Genomic DNA, 18,666 nt, shown 5'->3' with positions numbered 1-18,666 from the left:
TTCTGTATTATCTAATCTCAGCTGGGCCCTTACTATATAGCAAGGCAATCCTTTTATTCCTCTCTTACTGAATCTCTGAAGAACTAGGTCTGAGGTCCTTCCTTCTGGGAATCATTTTTTATGTTATTATTGCCTTTATAGATTTTGTCCCATCCTTCCTCCCTTTCTTTCTGCTGTGCCTTTATTCTTGGAAATATCTGTTGGTAAGGAAAGAATCATATGTCAGTTATATGCCGTCCTAAAAGTTACCTGTATCCAAAACTGTCAAATCACCTATCATTTTTCAAGCACATCCTAGGTCCCATGCACTAGGGGGATACAAAGTAAGGCCAAACTATTCTTTCTTTCTTTCTTTCATTCTTTTTTTTTGTTTTGTTTTGTTTTTTGTTTTTTGGTAAGGCAATTGGGGTTAAATGACTTGCCCAGGGTCACACAGCTAGTAAGTATCAAGTGTCTGAGGCTGGATTTGAACTCAGGTCCTCCTGACTCCAGAGCCAGTGCTCTATCCACTGTGTAAACCTTTCTTTCTTAAATGTCATGCTACCTCTTCTTTATCTTTGTGTCCTCCATCCATTCAAGAGAATGGGTGCCAGTTGTCTCTAAAAACAGAGAATGTCCATTCTCTGGGGCGTGGGATGTTGCTCGTGAAGGCAAAACACCCTCTTTGACAAGATGCTATGTAAGAGAAGGTTTTGGAACATTTTGTTGAATGGGATAGAAAATCAGTTAGAGAAGAGTAAAAAAATTTCTTTGCTGCAGTAGGCCCCGGTTGCCATTAGACAATATTAATTTGTAGTGGACCCACTCAGCGTGGCTGCGTGACTTACAGCTTAGTTCAGTAGTATGTGAACAGAAGTGGAGGATGTGGGTGGTGGGAGTAATCTAGGGTTAGGGTTTGGCAAGGTCTGACTGGCAGTAAATCAAAGGAACACAAGGGATTTGGTATAAAATTGAACTGGTTCACTAAGAATCATGAGAGGGAGGAAAGGGAAGCCAGAGTAGCAGCCCAGTGGGAACAGAGCCTGAAGTCAGGAAGAACTGAATTCAAATCTAGCCTTAGACATTTACTAGTTGTGTGAACCTGGGCAAGTCACTTAACCCATTTGCCTCAGTTTCTTCAACTGTAAAATGTGATAATAACAGCACCTATTTCCCAAAGTTGTTGTGAGGCTCAAATGAGACAATAAGTGTAAAATACTGGCACATAGTAGGTACTATATAACATGCTTATTCCTTTCCTTCTAAATCTAAGCCTTCTACCTGAGAGAGGAAAATTTCCAAACTGGTATAAACCACTTATGGGCAGCTAGGTGGCACAGTGAATAGAGCACCAGGCCTGGAGTCAGGAAGGCCTGAGTTGAAATCTAGCCTATGACACTTACCAACTGTGAGACTCTGGCAAGTCACTTAACCCTGTTTGCCTCAGTTTCCTCATCTGTAAAATGAGCTGGAGAAGAAAATGGCAAACTAACCTAGTATCTCTCCCAGAAAGCCCCCAAATGTGGTTATGGAGAATCAGACACAACTGAAAAACAACTTAACAAAATTTCCAAATGCAACCCCCCATTTTGCTTAATCATCCCTGCACTAACTATACTGGCCTCCTTTTCCCATCTAGACCCCTTGATGAATCATTTAAACTTTTCCTCTGAAAACTGTCTGTTCGCTTGTCAGTTGGGGAATAGCTTTTATTCCTACAAATTTGAATCAATCCAAAATGAAAATTTTATTAGAGAAACTTGCTACAAAGATTTTTCTCCCCAATTACCTCCTTTCCTTCTAACTTTAGCTACATGTTAGCAGTTTTGTGCAAAAATTTGAATTTTATATGATCAAAATTGTACATTTTATCCTCTTTGCTTCAATGTTTTGATCATCAGCTCTTCCCCAGTAGGTAGATCTAAAAGGTAATTTTGTATACTTTCGGAATTTGTTTTAGTATGTAGTGTGAGATGTTGTTGATCTATATCTAATTTCTGCTAGAGGGGCTTTTCAGTTTTCCCAGAAGTTTTTGTCAAATAGTGAGTTCTTACCCCAATAAATGGAATCTTTAGATTGAACAAGTATTAGGCTACTGTACTTATTTGTAAGTTATATACCTAATTTATTCCACTGATCAAGCTCTTAATTTCTTTTATTTTTGTTTTTGTTTTTTTTGTTGTTGTTTTTGTTTTTTTTAATTAATTTTTTTTATTTTTAGTTTTCAACATTTACTTCCACAAGATTTTAAGTTCCAAATTTTCACTCCATCTCGCCCCACCCCAAGATGGCATGCATTCTGAATACCCCTTCCCCTAGTCTGCTTTCACTGCTATCTCTACCCCCTTCCCCTTCTATTTTCCTGTAGGGCAGGATAGATTTCTGTACCCCATTTCCTGTATTTCTTATTTCCCAGTTGCATGTGAAAACATTTTTTTTTAAATGTGTTTTTTTAAACTTTGAGTTCCAAATTTTCTCCCTTCCTCCCTCCCCACCCACCCTCATTGAAAAGGCAAGCAACTCAATATAGGCTATACTTGTACAGTTATGCAAAACACTTCCATAGTAGACATGCTGTGAAAAACTAACTCTATTTCCCTTAATCCTATCCTGTCCCCCCATTTATTCTATTCTTTCTTTTGTCCCTGTCCCTCCTCAGAAGTTTTTGCTTCTGATTACCCCCTTTCCCATTCTGCCCTCCTCTCTATCATACCCCCACTCTCTTGTCCCCTTCCCCTCCTATTTTCCTGTAGGGTAAGACAGATTTCCATACCCAATTGAGTGTGTATGTCATACCCTCCTTAAGTCAAATCCTATGAGACTAAGATTCATTCATTTCCTCTCACCTTCCCCCAGTTCCCCTCCACTGTAAGAGCCTTTTCTTTTCTGTTTTTTTGTAAGATAATTTAACCTGTTCTACCTTTCCCTTTCTTTTTCTCCTAGTATAATCCTCTCTCACCCCTTAATTTTATTCTCCAGATATGACCCCTTCATTTTCAACTCACCCTGTGCCCTCTATCTTATCTATCTATCTACCTATATATATATATATATATATATATACATATATATACACACACACACACACATACATATAATTTTACCCTCCAGCTACCCTAATACTGACAAAGGTCTCATGAGTTACAAATATCATCTTTCCATGCAGGAATGTAAACAGTTCAACCTTAATAAGTCTCTTATGATTTCTCTTTCCTGTTTAACTCTTCATTTTCCACTTGAGTCTTGTATTGGAAGGTCATATTTTCTATTCAGCTCTGGTCTTTTCATCAAGAATGCTTGAAAGTCCTCTATTTCACTGAATGACCATTTTTTTCCCCTGAAGAATTATACTCAGTTTTGCTGGGTAGGTGATTCTTGGTTGTAATCCTATCTCCTTTGCCCTAGGGAATATTATATTCCATGCCCTGCAGTCCTTTAATGTAGAAGCTGCTAAATCTTGTGTTATCCTGATTGTGTTTCCACAATACTTGAATTGTTTCTTTCTGGTTGCTTGTAATATTTTCTCCTTGACCTGGGAACTCTGGAATATGGCTACAATATTCCTAGGAGTTTTCCTTTGGGGATCTCTTTCAGGAGGAGATTGGTGGATTCTTTCAATTTCTATTTTGCCCTCTGGTTCTAAAATATCAGGGCAGTTTTCCTTGATCATTTCTTGAAAGATGATGTCTAGGCTCTTTTTTTGATCATGGCTTTTAGATAGTCCAATAAATTTTAAAATCTCTCCCTGGATCTATTTTCCAGGTCAGTTGTTTTTCCAGTGAGATATTTCACATTGTTTTCAAATTTTTCATTCTTTTGGATTTGTTTTACAGTGTCTTGATTTCTCATAAAGTCACTAGCTTCCAATTGCTCTATTCTAATTTTTAAGGAAGTATTTTCTTCAGTAATCTTTTGGACTTCCTTTTCCATTTGTCCAATTTTGCTCTTTAGGGCATTCTTTTCTTCATTGGCTTTTTGGACCTCTTTTGCCATTTGGGTTAGGCTATTTTTTAAGGTGTTATTTTCTTCAGTATTTTTTTGGGTCTCCTTTAGCAAGCTGTTAACTTGCTTTTCATGATTTCCTTGCATCACTCTCATTTCTCTTCCCAGTTTTTCCTCTACTTCTCTTACTTGCTTCTCAAAATCCCTTTTGAGCTCTTCCAAGGCCTGGGACTGATACATATTTTTCTTGGAAGTTTTGGATGTAGGAGCTTTGACTTTGTTTTCTTCTTCTGGTTGTATGTTTTGATCTTCTTTGTCACCAAAGTAAGATAATATAGTCTGACTCTTTTTGCGCTCCTTGCTCAACCAATTACTTGAGTTTTAAACTCTTTGTTAAGGTAAGAGTCTATTTCCAATGTGGAGGATGTACTGTCCCAAGCTTTGGGGGTTTGTACAGCCATTTTCAGAGATACTTCTAGGGACCTGAAAAGTGTTAGTTCTTCCAAGGTGCTCTGATAAGGGGCGAGGTGTTTCCTTTCCACAGCCACAACAAGCTCCACCAGGCCAGCGCTCCTCCTCGCCCCAGGACTGCCCCTCAGAACTGTGACCCAGATCCAAGCACCGGTAAAGCAAGAGATTCCTGCCTCAGCACTGGCAAAGACATCCTTGCAATCCCCCTCTGATCAGCCACTCAATTCCCCCTCAGTCTGTGGGCCGGAAGCTCAAAAGCCAGCCACTGCCGTTGGGGCGGCTGAGACCTAACACCTTCTCTCACTGCAGTAATAGACTTTTCCCACTGACCTTCTAAGTTGTCTTTGGCGTTCAGGGGTTGAGAAGTCTGGAAACCGCCACAGCTGCCCACGATTCAGTCCTCTGAGGCCTGCTCCAGGGTCACTGCGGCCTGCGCGCCCACACTGAACTAAGCTCCTCTCCCCTCACGGCGTGATATTCCTTTCCGATCAGCCATCCAGGTTTTCTTGGGCTGGAAATTTGTTTTACTCTGTTTTTTTGTGGATTCTGCTGCTTCAGAATTTGTTTAGAGCCATTTTTTGTAGGTATTTGGAGGGGTTTGGGGGAGAGCTCTAGCAAGTCACAGCTTTCCCTCTGCCATCTTGGCTCCACCCCCTTTGTTATTATTGTTTCAATTAATTTTTAAAGGGTCTTCATATCATATCATTTGTAAAAAGTCATAATTTTTTTCTTTGCCTATACTTATTCCCTTAATTTCTTTTTCTTGACTTATGGCTATAAGTGTATTTCTAGTAGTGCTCAAATAGTAGTAGTGAAAATGACCATCCTTGCCTTACTCTAGATCTTATTGGAAAGATCTTGTAATTTTTTTTTTTGACATTTTAAAAAATATCCTTGGGGGCAGCTAGGTGGCACAGTGGATACAGCTCCTGCCTTGGAGTCAGGAGGACCTGAGTTCAAATTCAGCCTCAGACCAGACACTTGACACTCACTAGCTGTGTGACCATAGGCAAGTCACTTAACCCCAATTGCCTTGCCAAAAAAAAAAAATCCTTATTTTTATTCTCTGTTCACTACCAAAATCATGAAATCCATATATTTTGGGGTAAAAATAACAAGAAAAACTTTTCAAACAACTCACAGCATGTCTGGTTGGTCATGGATTGATCCATAATGGCAGTAAACAAACTACAGTATAAATGTGAAAATGTGATTATATCACAGTGATAAAGTAAAGCAGAACTATGAGCAAGTGACGTAACAAATAAAAATGGAAGCAAGTGTGCACATGGGGAGCAGTGTGACAGTAACAGCATGCTGTGTATACACCATCAGTGGCACTGAATCATTCCTAATTCTCTAATTAGCATTCAATAATAGTCTTTCATATGTAAATTCAACCTAGGAATGCAGTAGATTTAGTACAATGGAGAAAAATATGCATGGGAACTAGAAAAAAATTAATACAGAACAAAAATAAAAGGAAACCTAAAATAGAAACAAGATTTTTAAAAATTTGGCTTCATGTAAAATTTCAGTGAGAAGGGAGCAAAGTCTTTAAATTACTTATCAAAATTATACAATTCAACAACCAATGTTTTTTCCTAAAATAGCAAGAAAGTTGAACTAGATAAAATTTGCAACTCAACATCAAAGGAAAATTGAAATGATATTGAGGGAAATTAATATTGTACTAGTATTAATAACTAATTATTAATTTATAATCCATCCTTTTCCTGCCTATTTCTGTTAAGGCTCAACTCCTGAAAAGGTTGGACAGTTTTAGAAGGGTGTTAACAGTTGGGTGATTTTCTCCTACCCCCAAGGCATCTACCTGGGCATAATATTAACCATTTTTGTTCTGTACTTTCCTGGCTTCAGGAGCAACATATCAACATGATACCCCCATGCCACTGCTAGAAATGGGAATTTATATGGGAATCATTTTTTGCATTTTCTTCATATTTTTTTCTCCATTTTCCAGTATTACTGTTACAAACATTAGATATTTTGTTTTATATTGTAGCGAATAAAACCTCTGAAAGACAGTTTCCAGATAATCTCTTGGGTATGAACTGTATGATTATTAATTAGGCTAGCTAATAATCAGTAAATTGAAACCATTGACCATCCTTATGCAGGTGTCATACCCAAGAGAAATAAAATAATACCTACTTCCTCTTGATGAGTTCTAGTCATCTGATCCAGACACACTATATCCTGAAGTACTGAAAAACTGTTGAATGTGATTGCTTAGTGTCTTTGGAATATAGACCAAGTAATGATATTGCTAAGTCAAAGAGTATGCACAGTTTGATTACCCTTTGAGCATGGTTCCGAATTGCTCTCCAGAATGATTAGATCAGTTCATAACTCCACCAGCAATGCATTAGTGTCCTCATTTTCCCACATCCTCTCCAGCATTCATCATTTGCCTTTTCTGGCATATTAACCAATTGGATAGGTGTGAGGTGGTATCAGACTTGTTTTAACTTGCATTTTTCTAATCCATAGTGATTTAGACCATTTTTTTATTTGACTATAAATAGCTTTGATTTCTTTATCTGAAAACTATCTGTTCATATCCTTTGACCATTTATCAATTGGGGGATGACTTGTATTCTTATAAATTTGATTCAGTATTCTATATATTTGAGAAATAAGGCATTTATCAGGAAACACCTGCTGTAAAAATTATTTCCCAGCTTTCTGCTTTTCTTCTAATTTCGCTTGAGTTAGTTTTATTTGTGCAAAAACTTTTAAATTTAATATAATCAAAATTATCTATTTTACATCTCATAATACTTCTATCTCTTGTTTGGTGATAAATTCTTCCTTTCTCCATAGATCTGACAGGCAAACTATTCCTTGCTCTCCTAATTTGCTTATGGTATCACCCTTTATGTCTCAGTTGTGTTCCCATTTTGACCTTCTCTTAGTATATGGTGTAAGATGTTGGTATATACCTAGTTTCTGCCATACTGTTTTCCAGTTTTCCCAATAGTTTTTGTCAAATAATGAGATTTTGTCCCATAAGCTGGTATCTTTGGTTTTATCAGGCACTAAATTACTATGGTCGTTTACTACTATGTCTTATGTACCTAATCCATTCCCCTGTTCTACCACTCTATTTCTTATCCAGTACCAGATAGTTTTGATGATTGCCACTTTATAATATAATTTGAGATCTGGTATGGATAGGCCACCTTCTTTTGCATTTTTTTTCATTTTCCCTGATAGTATCCATATTTTCAAAAAAGAGAAAAAAATAGATTCTTGTGAGGGACTGTCTATGTTGGCAACTACCAGGTGGGCGCTGTGGCAAGATTAGGGTAAGATCTGGGTATTTGGAAGTCGAGGCAGGGGCTGTGGTAGGCGGAGTCGTGGTGGACTGGGATGGGCTGGGTACGGAGAAGCCCTGAGGCAGTGGGCAGTGCTATGTGAGATAAGCTGGGTGCAAGGAAGTAGCCGGAGCTTGTGCTCCTGAGGCAAGGGGCGGTGCCACGTGGGAGAGGGACGGCAGAGAACGAGTTCCCTTTGCTTAGTCCCCTCCCTATATGCAACGTCAACCCCAGACGCCTCCTTCCTGTGACCTTCCTGACTCCCTGGGTCCCTTTGTGCAGCACTGACCCCAGACCCCTCCTGAGTCTGACTTCCTAGGTCACGTACTCTGTCTATGCACTAATCCCAGACGCCTCCTTCCTGTATCCGGTCCTAGCCTCTTACGTCACTCCCTCTTCCTTGGTGTGCTAAACTCAGACAGCCCCTTCCAGTATCTGACCCTACAATCATTGGCTAGTAAGCTGGCTGGGGAGGAGGGGCTAAGTAGGTACTTAGGAACGGAGCGTGGTCAGATCGCGCTCTCTCTTGGCTCCTGCTCTGTTGCTCTGGCCTTCCTGCTTGGCCTTGCTGTGATGGCTTGCTGTGATGGCCTCTGAATAAAGCTCTGGTGTTGGCGCCTCCCGATGGCTCGTCTCTGTGTGTTTATCCGGTTGAGGACCGAAGACTGATGAATGAATATGACTCTGGCAGCCTGCTCCTTATAGGAGGAGTGTTCGGCGCGGCCGGTACAGATTCTTCAAACTATAGGTTTATAAGTTTGACTTCAATTCCTGTTTATCTGCAGACTATCCTGCCTCCATTTTGGCTATCATTTCTACCTCCTTCTTACAGGAACTTTTGGATTCCACCAAAGTAGAATCTGATAAATGAGCTTTCACCCTAACTTGCCAGGAATCAGGGCCGCTTCCTAGCCATTTCTACACTATTCTGCTGAGTGTATACCGCCTCCCCTTCCGGCTTCCCTTTATTTGTTGCCTTTCCTCCGTTAGACTTTAAGCTCCTTGAGGGCAAGGACTATTTTGCTTATTTATTTCTTCCCAGTGCTTAGCACAGTACCTGGCATATAGTAAGCATTCTCTCTGTCACTCTGTCTCTCTCTCTTTTTATCTCTGTTCCTGTCTCATTTTGTGTGTGTGTGTGTGTGTGTGTGTGTGTGTGTGTGTGTGTGTCTGCCTAAATTAGGGTGGTGTCCATTAGAGTGGACAGAAGAGGGTGAATGGGAAAGATGTGTAGTTAAGATTAACAAGAATGGGCAAGTATCTGGAGAAGACCAATCCAAGTGGTCTGGGTAGAAGTGGATTCCTTTGTCCAGACTGCTGGAGGCAGCTGAGTCTCCTTCTGCCACTTCTTAGCAGGAAGAGCTGAAGACTCTTAGCCTACTTCCTCGATAAGATGTCAACCCCTCATTAATTGTTTACCAGTCAGGAGTAATTATTAATTACCCAGAAACTCTGTCTCTCAGGCTTTTCACTTCATTCAATTCCCTAGTATCTCTAGCATCTGACTCCTTTTCTCCTAAAATAGCCACTTCCACCTAGTTTTGGCCCTTATTGCCTTTCACCCAAACTATTGCAGTAGCATCCTAAATTGATGCACCTATTTCATCTTTCCCTCCATTCTACTCACTGTTGCCAGAATAATTTTCCTAAAACACAAATCTGACCATGTCACTCCTGCTCAGTGAACTCTCTTTGTCCTCTAGGATTTGTATGTATAAACTCTTCTTTTTGTCATTTAAAGCCATTCATAACCTGGTCCCATAGAGTCTCTGGACTCTATGATCCAACCAAAATTGGCCATCTCTGTATTTTAACACATCTTCCTGTTGAGGTTTACAGGTTTAGGGGTACTGGGAACCCAAAATAGTGACACGTTGGTTCTGCCTGAATGAATTCGACCCAAACAAGACAAGTTTTATTGGAACACTGATTGGGGTGAGTGAGATTTCTAGTGAGTTCTAGCTATTGGCTAGATTTTAAGAATCTGAGCACTTAAATGGAGGCCAAGATGGATCTTATATACAGAAAGACTGTGGGAGGGATCTAGGAATGGCCAAGTAGGTGAGGTGACTGTGAGGTAACAGAGAAGGACCTCAAAGTCAGGGACCTGGACCAGGTGACCAAGGGAGACTGGAGTCTAGATAGAATTGAAGAGTGGAAATTGACGGGCACCATGGGGAGGTAACTGGACTGAATTGGGAGATTGGGCACAGCCACAGTGAAAGGCCAGTTGAGAGGATTACTGGGATGATGCCTCAGGCAAATGCCAGAGACTTGACCATGTGGGAAAAGGAGAAAACTCCAGGAGAGTTGGGGGGAGGGAGGTGCAGGGTGTTCCCAGGGCCTGTACCTGTCAGTACTCCATCTCTTTATCTTTGCCGTGCCCATCCCTATTCCTGTAATGTAACCTCTCCTTATCTCAACTTATATCAGTAGATACCCTCTTTTCCTTTAAGAAGCAGCTCAAACACTGGCTTCTACCCAAAGTATTTATTTATTTATTGTTCCCTCTGTCTGTAGTGTCTTATCTCCATAGCTACTTTGTATTTATTTTGTAATTTCTCTCTCTCTCTCTCTCTCATTTGTGTGCATTGAATAGTATAGTTTTTGATTGATTGATCAATTGTTGGCCTTTTCAGGAACATGCTATATAAAGTAGGCATCAATCAATGTATTTGTTTTTTATTTGAGTTCTTATGTAAGTGGTTTTCATTTACTGTTTTCTGAGATTATGACTCATTGGATCCTGTAGGCCCTGGAATGTGTAGTATTCTTCTGACAGACATCATTGCTAAAGTGAAGCAGGAGAGCCTTTTACTAGGCAAAAGGAACACTAAAAATCTAGGTATTAAATTAGGTCTTGCCCATATGTATCGTGGCAGTAGTTATACTCTACCTGAAGACTGGTAAACCTATATTTCTATTTTGGGTCTTTTGTATTAGTATGATCTATTCTATCATCTGATTATAAATTCTAAACCATATTTCCATGGCATCTGTTTATGGGGTTGGTTTTTGTTAAAACAGAATCCTAAGCTTTGAGGTAGGTATGTAGTCATTGAAGTATATCCTAATTTTTATCATTTCCTTTATTTTTAAGCGTGTTCCAGACTTTTAAGACTTCATTTTATGCCTCTAAATTTTGTTCTATTTCTGTTGCAGGTTTTGGGATTCGAAATTGACACAGTGAATTCTGTCCAATTTTCAAATCATACAGGTAATTTATTTTATTTGGAAATGGGCTTCAAAAAAATGTCCCACATTAGTTACATCTATAGTAACTTTTATTAAGTGACAAGTACCTGGGGCATTGAGAAGTTAAGTGACTTACCCACAGTCACACTGACTTAGAGTGTCACAGGTAGGACGTGAACTCAGGTCTTCTTGAATTTACAGCCATCTCTCTGCCCACTACACTACACTGCCACTCGTAAAATCTGTTATTTTTATTTTCATTTAAATTGTATTTTTTGTTGTACAGAAGAAGGAACAATGATGATATCAGAATCACTAATACTTAAAAGCTCTCAAATTGTTTTGAAGGGATTATCCCTGAAGAACCAGATTTTGGATTTTGATTATGGGAGGTCCCATAATCATCATTCCTAGTGATGCCATTTGTCTTCGAGTTGAAACAATATATGTTGAGATTTCTGCTCCATATGACTGGTTATGGATGCATTAAGGGTGGCAGTAGTTTATAGATTTGTAATACAGCACATATGTAAAATTGAAAGACACGATCAGGTACTTTGTAAGTCCAAATATTTAGGCATCACTTTGAACCAAGAGCAAAGTGACACAGGAAGGTGCATACTGTTCCTGAAACCAGAGACAAGTGAACTCTCATGTAGGCAGGATAAAAGAGTTTTTTTCAGCCTGGTGTAGTACTACATTGTTAAATCCCGGTGTGGTGCTTTTTATTGGAAGGTTTAGGAATCAGTGTGTGATAATAATTAACTTTAGAGCTACCTATACAAAAATACTTATTATGTAGCTGGTTATTATTTAGCTAGAATAAGAGTATAATTGAAGAGAAAACTTGCTTTGTTTAATGTGGAGTAATTTTTATGTTTCTTTTCTTTTTGCACTTCTTTGACTTTTGGAATTTCACCTAGAATTAACACATTTTGTAAATGGAAGGGACCATAGAGATTAATTAATAAATCAACAAACTTTTTTTAAAAATATTTACTATGTGCTGGTCTTTGTGCTAAGTGTTAGAGATACAAATACAAAAAATAAAAGAATCTCTGCTCTCAAAGAGGTTAATTCTAATGGAGAGACAACAAAGACACGTGTAAGTACATAAGACATAAATAAAAATATATACCAAGCAGCTAAATATGAGGCAGTTTGGGAGGGAGGGCACCGGCAGTTGTAAGCAGTCATAGTATTCTAGGTGAGAAGTGATAAGAACCTAATGAGAAATAGTTGAGTAGAGAGAAGCGGTCTGATGTGACTGTTGCTGTATAGGTAGAAATGATAATATCTGGCAAATGATTGGATAGATGGTTTGAGGGAATAAGCATTAGAAGCAGGATTTGAACCCAGGTCCTCTGACTCCAGAATCAGTGCTATACATTTCCTCAATTTATTTTCTGTAGTTTTGGGAAACACTAATCTTTTCTTTCTTTTTTTTTTTTTTTTAAGTGAGGCAGTCAGGGTTAAGTGACTTGCCCAAAGTCAAACAGCTAGTACGTGTCAAGTGTTTGGTCTGAGGCTGGATTTGAACTCAGGTCCTCCTGACTTCAGGGCCGGTGCTCTATCCACTGTGCCACCTAGCTGCCCTGGAAACACTAATCTTTTATAGCAGCATTGTGGCCTTTTGAGTAAAAGGGCTGGCCTTAGGGCCAGGAAGTACTGGGTTCAAGTCTTACCATTGACATACACTGACTGTGCAACTTGCAGACAAGACACCACCTTTACTGGTAGAGAGCTGTAGTTTCCTCATTTGGAAGGAAATCTGGGAAATCACAGGCCCAATTCTTATCCCTTCCCCTAATCTTTTATATGTATGTGGTGGTATCTTTGATATCTTCTATTGAGTACCATAATGCTTTTTCTGTATTTTTTATATAGTACTAGATAGTTTTGATGATAACCACTTCACAATATGATTTAAAGCCCGATAGTGCAAGACTTCCTTCAACAGCCCTTTACATTCTTTCCTGTTTGTTTTTTCCAGGTAAATTTCAATATGATTCTATCCAGCTTTATGAAGAAATCCCTTGGCATTTTGATCAGTATTGCATTAAATATATAAATTATTTGGGGGCATGTTGTCATTTTCTTATATTAAATGATCTTTCCATGAGGACTAAATGTCCTTCCAGGTAGACCCTCCCTTCAGAAGACCAATAGGTCTTCTTTTTTTCAGTAATAACTGAAGTAATGTTCATTGTTTTCTGTGACACTGTTCATGGTTCCCTCACTTCTGACCATTTGTTAAGGGCAGACCTGATTTAGGTTGTCAGTCAGTTCAGGCTTAATATCAGAACAAAATGAGGTACTCATGGGTCCATTTACTTAGCCTTGACATAGAAAGGTATACAATGAGGATGCTCCAGAACTTAGCTTGGGTAGACGTATCCCCTGCCCCTTTTCTCCATAAAGAAATTTGTCTGGTCAGCAGGGTTGGATGTAGTGACTCCAGTGGTTTCAGGGCATTCACCAAGTCTGAAGGACCCAGCCCCATGGAGATGGGTCTTTTTATGTTAGATGACCAGGAGGAAGCTATGACTGCATGGCCAGATGCTACCAGGAAAAGTTATGTCCAAGAGGGAACAGCTTGAGCCTTGGCCCATTCCCAGGGCCAATCATGACCCAGCTTTGTTGACTTTTTGTGAAAAAACTAACTATATCCAAGTGGGAGAGTAGCGGGGAACCCTGGTCAGTATTGGTCCTATTACTTACCATCCCATAATCGCAAATCTTAAGGATCTACTAGAGGACCTTCTACCATATGAATGCTTTTGGGCTTTTATTAGACAGTGTTCCTGGCATAGGCAGTACTAAGGGGAAAAAAAAAAGAAGAAGAAAAAAGTTACAGCTCACTTTCCCTTATCTCTGAAGGCATCACCAGTAAAGGCAAAGAAAAAAGAAAAAATAGTGCAAAACAAAAGCTAAAAATTCTAGACTTCTTCCCTTCCTTTCCCTCCCCCTACCTCCATTTGAAAGAACTAAATCTCAGATCTCAGTGGCAGGTCCATGCTTGAAAGGCACTAGTCCTGCTGAGATCCAGGCAAGTATGATTTTGAATGAAGCATTTCCGTTTAGCAGTAGAAGTCTTGTGTACCCTGCGCATCTTGTATCACCCAACTCCTAAGAGGCAACTCTGGATGAAAAGGATGATTATGACCCCATGTTATCTGTTAAAGAGCAGGTAGGACCGAGAAATAGGTGAACAACTGCTTTTTAAAAGAGGTAGTAGGGAGTTTTCCCTTTGGCAAACATGTATCTCTACAAGTCCAACAGTCTTTCTGCCAAATGCTTGCCAGCTTATTTTTTTCAAGACAGAGACCTCCAGCAGCATGAGTCCTGTGAGGGCCCAAGGGGAGAGATTGCTGGATAGCCTGCTTTTATATCTTCCATGCTGTAGCATGTTCTGGACCCTATTTCAAAGAGGTGTGCCTGTGGGTGACTTGGTAAATGGAAAGCTAGGTTACTCAGGTTGGGAAAGAGGGTTGTCCAAAACTTGCATGTCTCCAGGTTTTCTTCTTAGATTGTGTCAGTAGCTTATTCCAGACTGTTCCTAGAATCCTCTGAATCCTAGAATTTCCCCACTTACTGAATTCATCCAAACTTGACTGAATAGACTGGACCATGGATTTTCATAGGTGATTTCTTACTCCTTGTGCCTCTACCATCTTATATAAGGATTCTGACACCGTGGCTCACCTGGCTTGGTCAACATTTTGTCATCATTGTAGTGCTGTACATCAGTACCCCCACGAAGAGATGAGTCTTTCAGGTTTCCAGGCCCATTATAATGTGGCAGCATGAGGGAGAGTTCAGGTGATCCTGGGAAAAGGACAGTGAAAATATACGGAACTCATTCCCAGACAAAAGCAAACTTCTCCTGACTTGTCTCAGACAAAGGAAAAGTGAAAAAAGGTATTGATGAAGTCAGTAGCCACATAATACTCATCCCGGGCCTGGGCTCCTTGGTCTATAACATTAATGAAGTCAGATTAGCTATAGTAAAATGAAGACTGTAGGTCCCTATAATTCACTATAAACTTCCAGGTGTCATCTGCCTTGCAATTTCAAGGGTTTCCATGTGACCCTACTCACATTAATCCACACAGAGGTTGCCAAAAGGACTTGCACAGATACTGATGACTCAAATCTCTTCCCTCTGCGGTATACCTTCTATAACCGTTTTGGAATGATCCAAATGGGGTAGGGCTTAGGTGGAGCTGAAGGAATGAGTTCTGAATTTCCCTATACTCCATGGACACTATAGTCATCAGGTGCTCTCTTATATCAACCTGGTGTCCTCACCCTCTGATAGCAAGATAGTGGGTTTTGTGCTTCCTTTCCACCCCCCTCCTCTCCCAGAGTGCCCCAAGGCATAGCTGCAGCTCTCCTTATATCTTTCTCCGATTTTCCCATTTTATCAGCCCATACCTGTACAGTTTCCCCTGGCAGGGAGATACATAGCTAAATTCTGAAGATATTATCGTTATGGTAGGACTCCACTCAGAAGATGAGATCTGATTCCCCTGAGGCTGGCTATTCAGGGGGTACATGGTGAGCTGTGAGAAGGAGTGCAGTGGAGTAGAACAGATCTCATCTATGAAAACAATTTTCTTTTTCTTTCTCCCTTGAAGATCCCTAAGGGAAATATTTTGTGTTCTAGTGGAAATAGCTCCCCATCTCAGCCACAGAAAAAGGAACGAAGGGCAGCCCCTACATGTAGCTGAATCTGTAACAATGTCTTTACTACTGGGGAGACCATTTCAGCATTGGCTTCATTAAGCCATACCCTCAGGAGCAATTAGAGACTCATGAGATTTGTGTTTGAACTTCTCTTGCAACTTCCCCAGGTGAAAGCCCACCCAACCTTTGCTCCTTCAGTGGAAGGAATAACTTTCCTTCTTGGAGCAGTAACAGTATAAGCTTGGGGCTTTCTTGCCCCCTGTGAAAGTTATATCTCTCTCTCTCACTTCTCTCATTCTCCTGTCTCCCTGTCTATGATCTCTTTTGGAATGCAGCAAAACTTCGGGGTTGGAGACTACTTCCATTCCCAGGCCTTTGGGTTCCTAGTTGTGACCTATCTTGCCGCTACCACCATCACTTAAAACAGTCACATCAAGCTCTGTCAGCCTTCATAAAATGGACCTTAAAGGCCAAGAGTGATGTCTTTTATACTAAATATGCTGGGCCAGTTTACTTTCATTCTTATTTATAATGCTGGCAGGCAAACTTCTGCAGAATGTAGCCAACAACTAAGGAATGTTGGTCTTGGTATTTTCTTTACATTCCTTGCAGTCTCCTCCAGCATCTAGTGAGCTAATAATTGCTTGTTGCTCTTCCCTCTTATCTCTAAAATTTCTAAAAAGATCCCCTACAACCTTCCATTTTTGCCCTTAGGTGTTTCCATCTTCTTCTTATCCAAAATTGCCCTGAGGAAATTATCTGAAACTTATCACATGGAGGTGAAAATGGTTACTGATAGTCTAAAAAAGGAATTACTCTAGAAAAACCCCAAGCTAAAGTAACCAATTTTGTGATTTTAGGATTTCACTAGAGACACTGCCCATTCTTCAGGAAAATTATAAGCTGAATCAACAGCTTAACTCATGTGCATTATGAGTTTTGTATGTTTCAGTTTAGAATAAAGAAATAAAATTTTAAAAATATAATAAAAAGATGTTGAAAAGATGGTGGTTTGTAACCAAAATGCTATTTTAGGGAAGCAAGTATTGTTTTAATATTGATATTGGTCATGTCTATAACTGTAAGTAAAGGCTTCAGTACTTTTATTTTTCTTTTAGGTTATCCATACTGGAAAGGTCAGGTATTAAATTCAAATGAACTCCATGAGCTGTATGAAGGTCTTAAGCTGAACAGTGTGAATAAGTATGACTATGTTCTCACAGGTAAGAAAATATAACCCTTCTCTTTTCCTTAAAAGGACTAGTTGCCTCTTAGTAGAGTGTTAGTATGCGTGATTAGGAGAGGAAGTAAATTTACCTGGTGATTTTCACCTTATAACTGTTTATGTCTTTTTTTATACTTTCTGGTAGGCAAAGAGATGAACCCACAGCCCCTTGGGCATTACCATCTGCCTTCCAGCCTACCTTCTGCCATCTTGTCCTTTTGCTATAGTTGTGTCACATCTCTAGAACTTATCCTTACTATAGCTTAACCCTCTCCCATGTGAAACAACTAAAAAGAATATTTCCATACACACAGCAGAACACAAAATTATAATTCTTTATGAAATTGTGAATCTCCATTTCATATCACTTGCGTTAAAAGAAAGTATCTTAAGTTCAGCATGTACTTTCAAAATTATCCTTCGTTCTGCACTGTTGTCTTCTGTGTATTTTTTTTTTTTAAAGGACTGGGTCTCCCCATCTTTCCCAGGCTAGAAGTATCTGCTGCATTTTTCCAACCTGGTCAAGTTTACCTGTTTTTAGGGCCTGGTGGCCCTCCACTCCCAGGAGGAGTGTGTCTGACTTAGTACAGTTACTCAGTTGACTTTCCCCTCCTGTAGCTCCCAAGCTCATACAACCCACCAGCCACAACTTCCTTGTGCATTTAAAAAAAATGTTGGGACAGCTAGGTGGTACAGTGGATAGAGCACCAGCCCTGAAGTCAGGAGGACCTGAGTTCAAATCCGGCCTCAGACCAAACACTTGACACTTATTAGCTGTGTGACCCTGGGCGAGTCACTTAATCCCAATTGCCTAAAAAAAAATGTTAAAATTGTTAAAAAATGTTTAAAAATCTTTTTTTTTTTGCCTCATTATTACTATCTCTGTGCCCCATACTCCTGTCCCCAAATAATCAAGAAAAATAAATGAGAAAAAAGTAAAGTCAAGCAAAATGAATCCACAAAATGACCATATCTAAAAATGTATATCTGTACTTTGTGTGCATTAACTCTTGTCAGTAGGAGTGAGTATCACATTTCATTACAGAGATCTTTCAAAGTGAAGTGTTTCAAAGTTGTTTTTCTTTATGGTATAGTTGTCCTTGTATAAATTATTCTCCTGGTTTTGCTAATTTCATTAGATGTCAGTTCATATTATTTAAGTTTCTCTAAAATCATCTTTTGTCATTGCTTATGACACAGTAATATCCCATTACATTCATATGCCACAGTTTGTTCAGCTGTTCCCCAATTGTCTAAGGTAACCTAAGGTACCCCCTTAGATTCTAGTTCTTTTCCTGCTGCATGCACCCCCTCCCCCCTTTTTTAATCCCCCTTCAGGATCAGGAAGTTTCTTTTCCACATGACTATCATCACCCTGGGTATGTGAGTGTGTGTGTGTGTGTATTTCCCTCAATCTTTGACTTTCAGAAGAGTGAGATTCATCTGATGCCTGCTTCCCTGACCCCTTCCTCCATGTTTTTATATCCTTCTTACATACTCTGTTTACAATAAATTGCAAGTTAATCCTCCTTCCTTTCTACACTAATATAGTCCTCCTTTTACCCTCTCTTAAAAGCCCAGATTATAAGCAATCAGACCCCAGTGCCTGTTTTTCTTATTTACCTTCCTCAATACCCTCTGAAGACATTTTAAGTTTCTAAAGGTTGTTTCTTGTTTCTTCTCCCCATTTAGAATAGTAGCAAGACATCAACATATAGCTCTTCCCAGTTCCTCAAATAAATTTACCTTTCCAGGTTTCTCTGGATTCTTATATTTATTCTTCAAAGTTCTGGTCTTTTCATAAAGAATATGTGAAAGTCTTCT

General features: G+C 39.5%; 1 protein-coding gene across 1 annotated transcript in view; it reads left to right on the top strand.

The window, feature by feature from the left end:
- Window positions 1-18,666, top strand: part of PDXK (pyridoxal kinase) — a 78,520-nt gene that overhangs the window by 22,011 nt on the left and 37,843 nt on the right. Inside the window, exons 2-3 of the mRNA XM_027843662.1 lie at window positions 10,896-10,950; window positions 16,736-16,840. Coding sequence (XP_027699463.1) covers window positions 10,896-10,950; window positions 16,736-16,840 — 160 coding nt within the window. The remainder of the gene's footprint in view (window positions 1-10,895; window positions 10,951-16,735; window positions 16,841-18,666) is intronic.

This window comes from Vombatus ursinus, unplaced genomic scaffold (assembly GCF_900497805.2).
Source record: "Vombatus ursinus unplaced genomic scaffold, bare-nosed wombat genome assembly UNPS02014924.1, whole genome shotgun sequence".
NCBI classification, from domain to species: domain Eukaryota; kingdom Metazoa; phylum Chordata; class Mammalia; order Diprotodontia; family Vombatidae; genus Vombatus; species Vombatus ursinus.
This window is presented reverse-complemented; position numbering and strand designations above follow the sequence as displayed.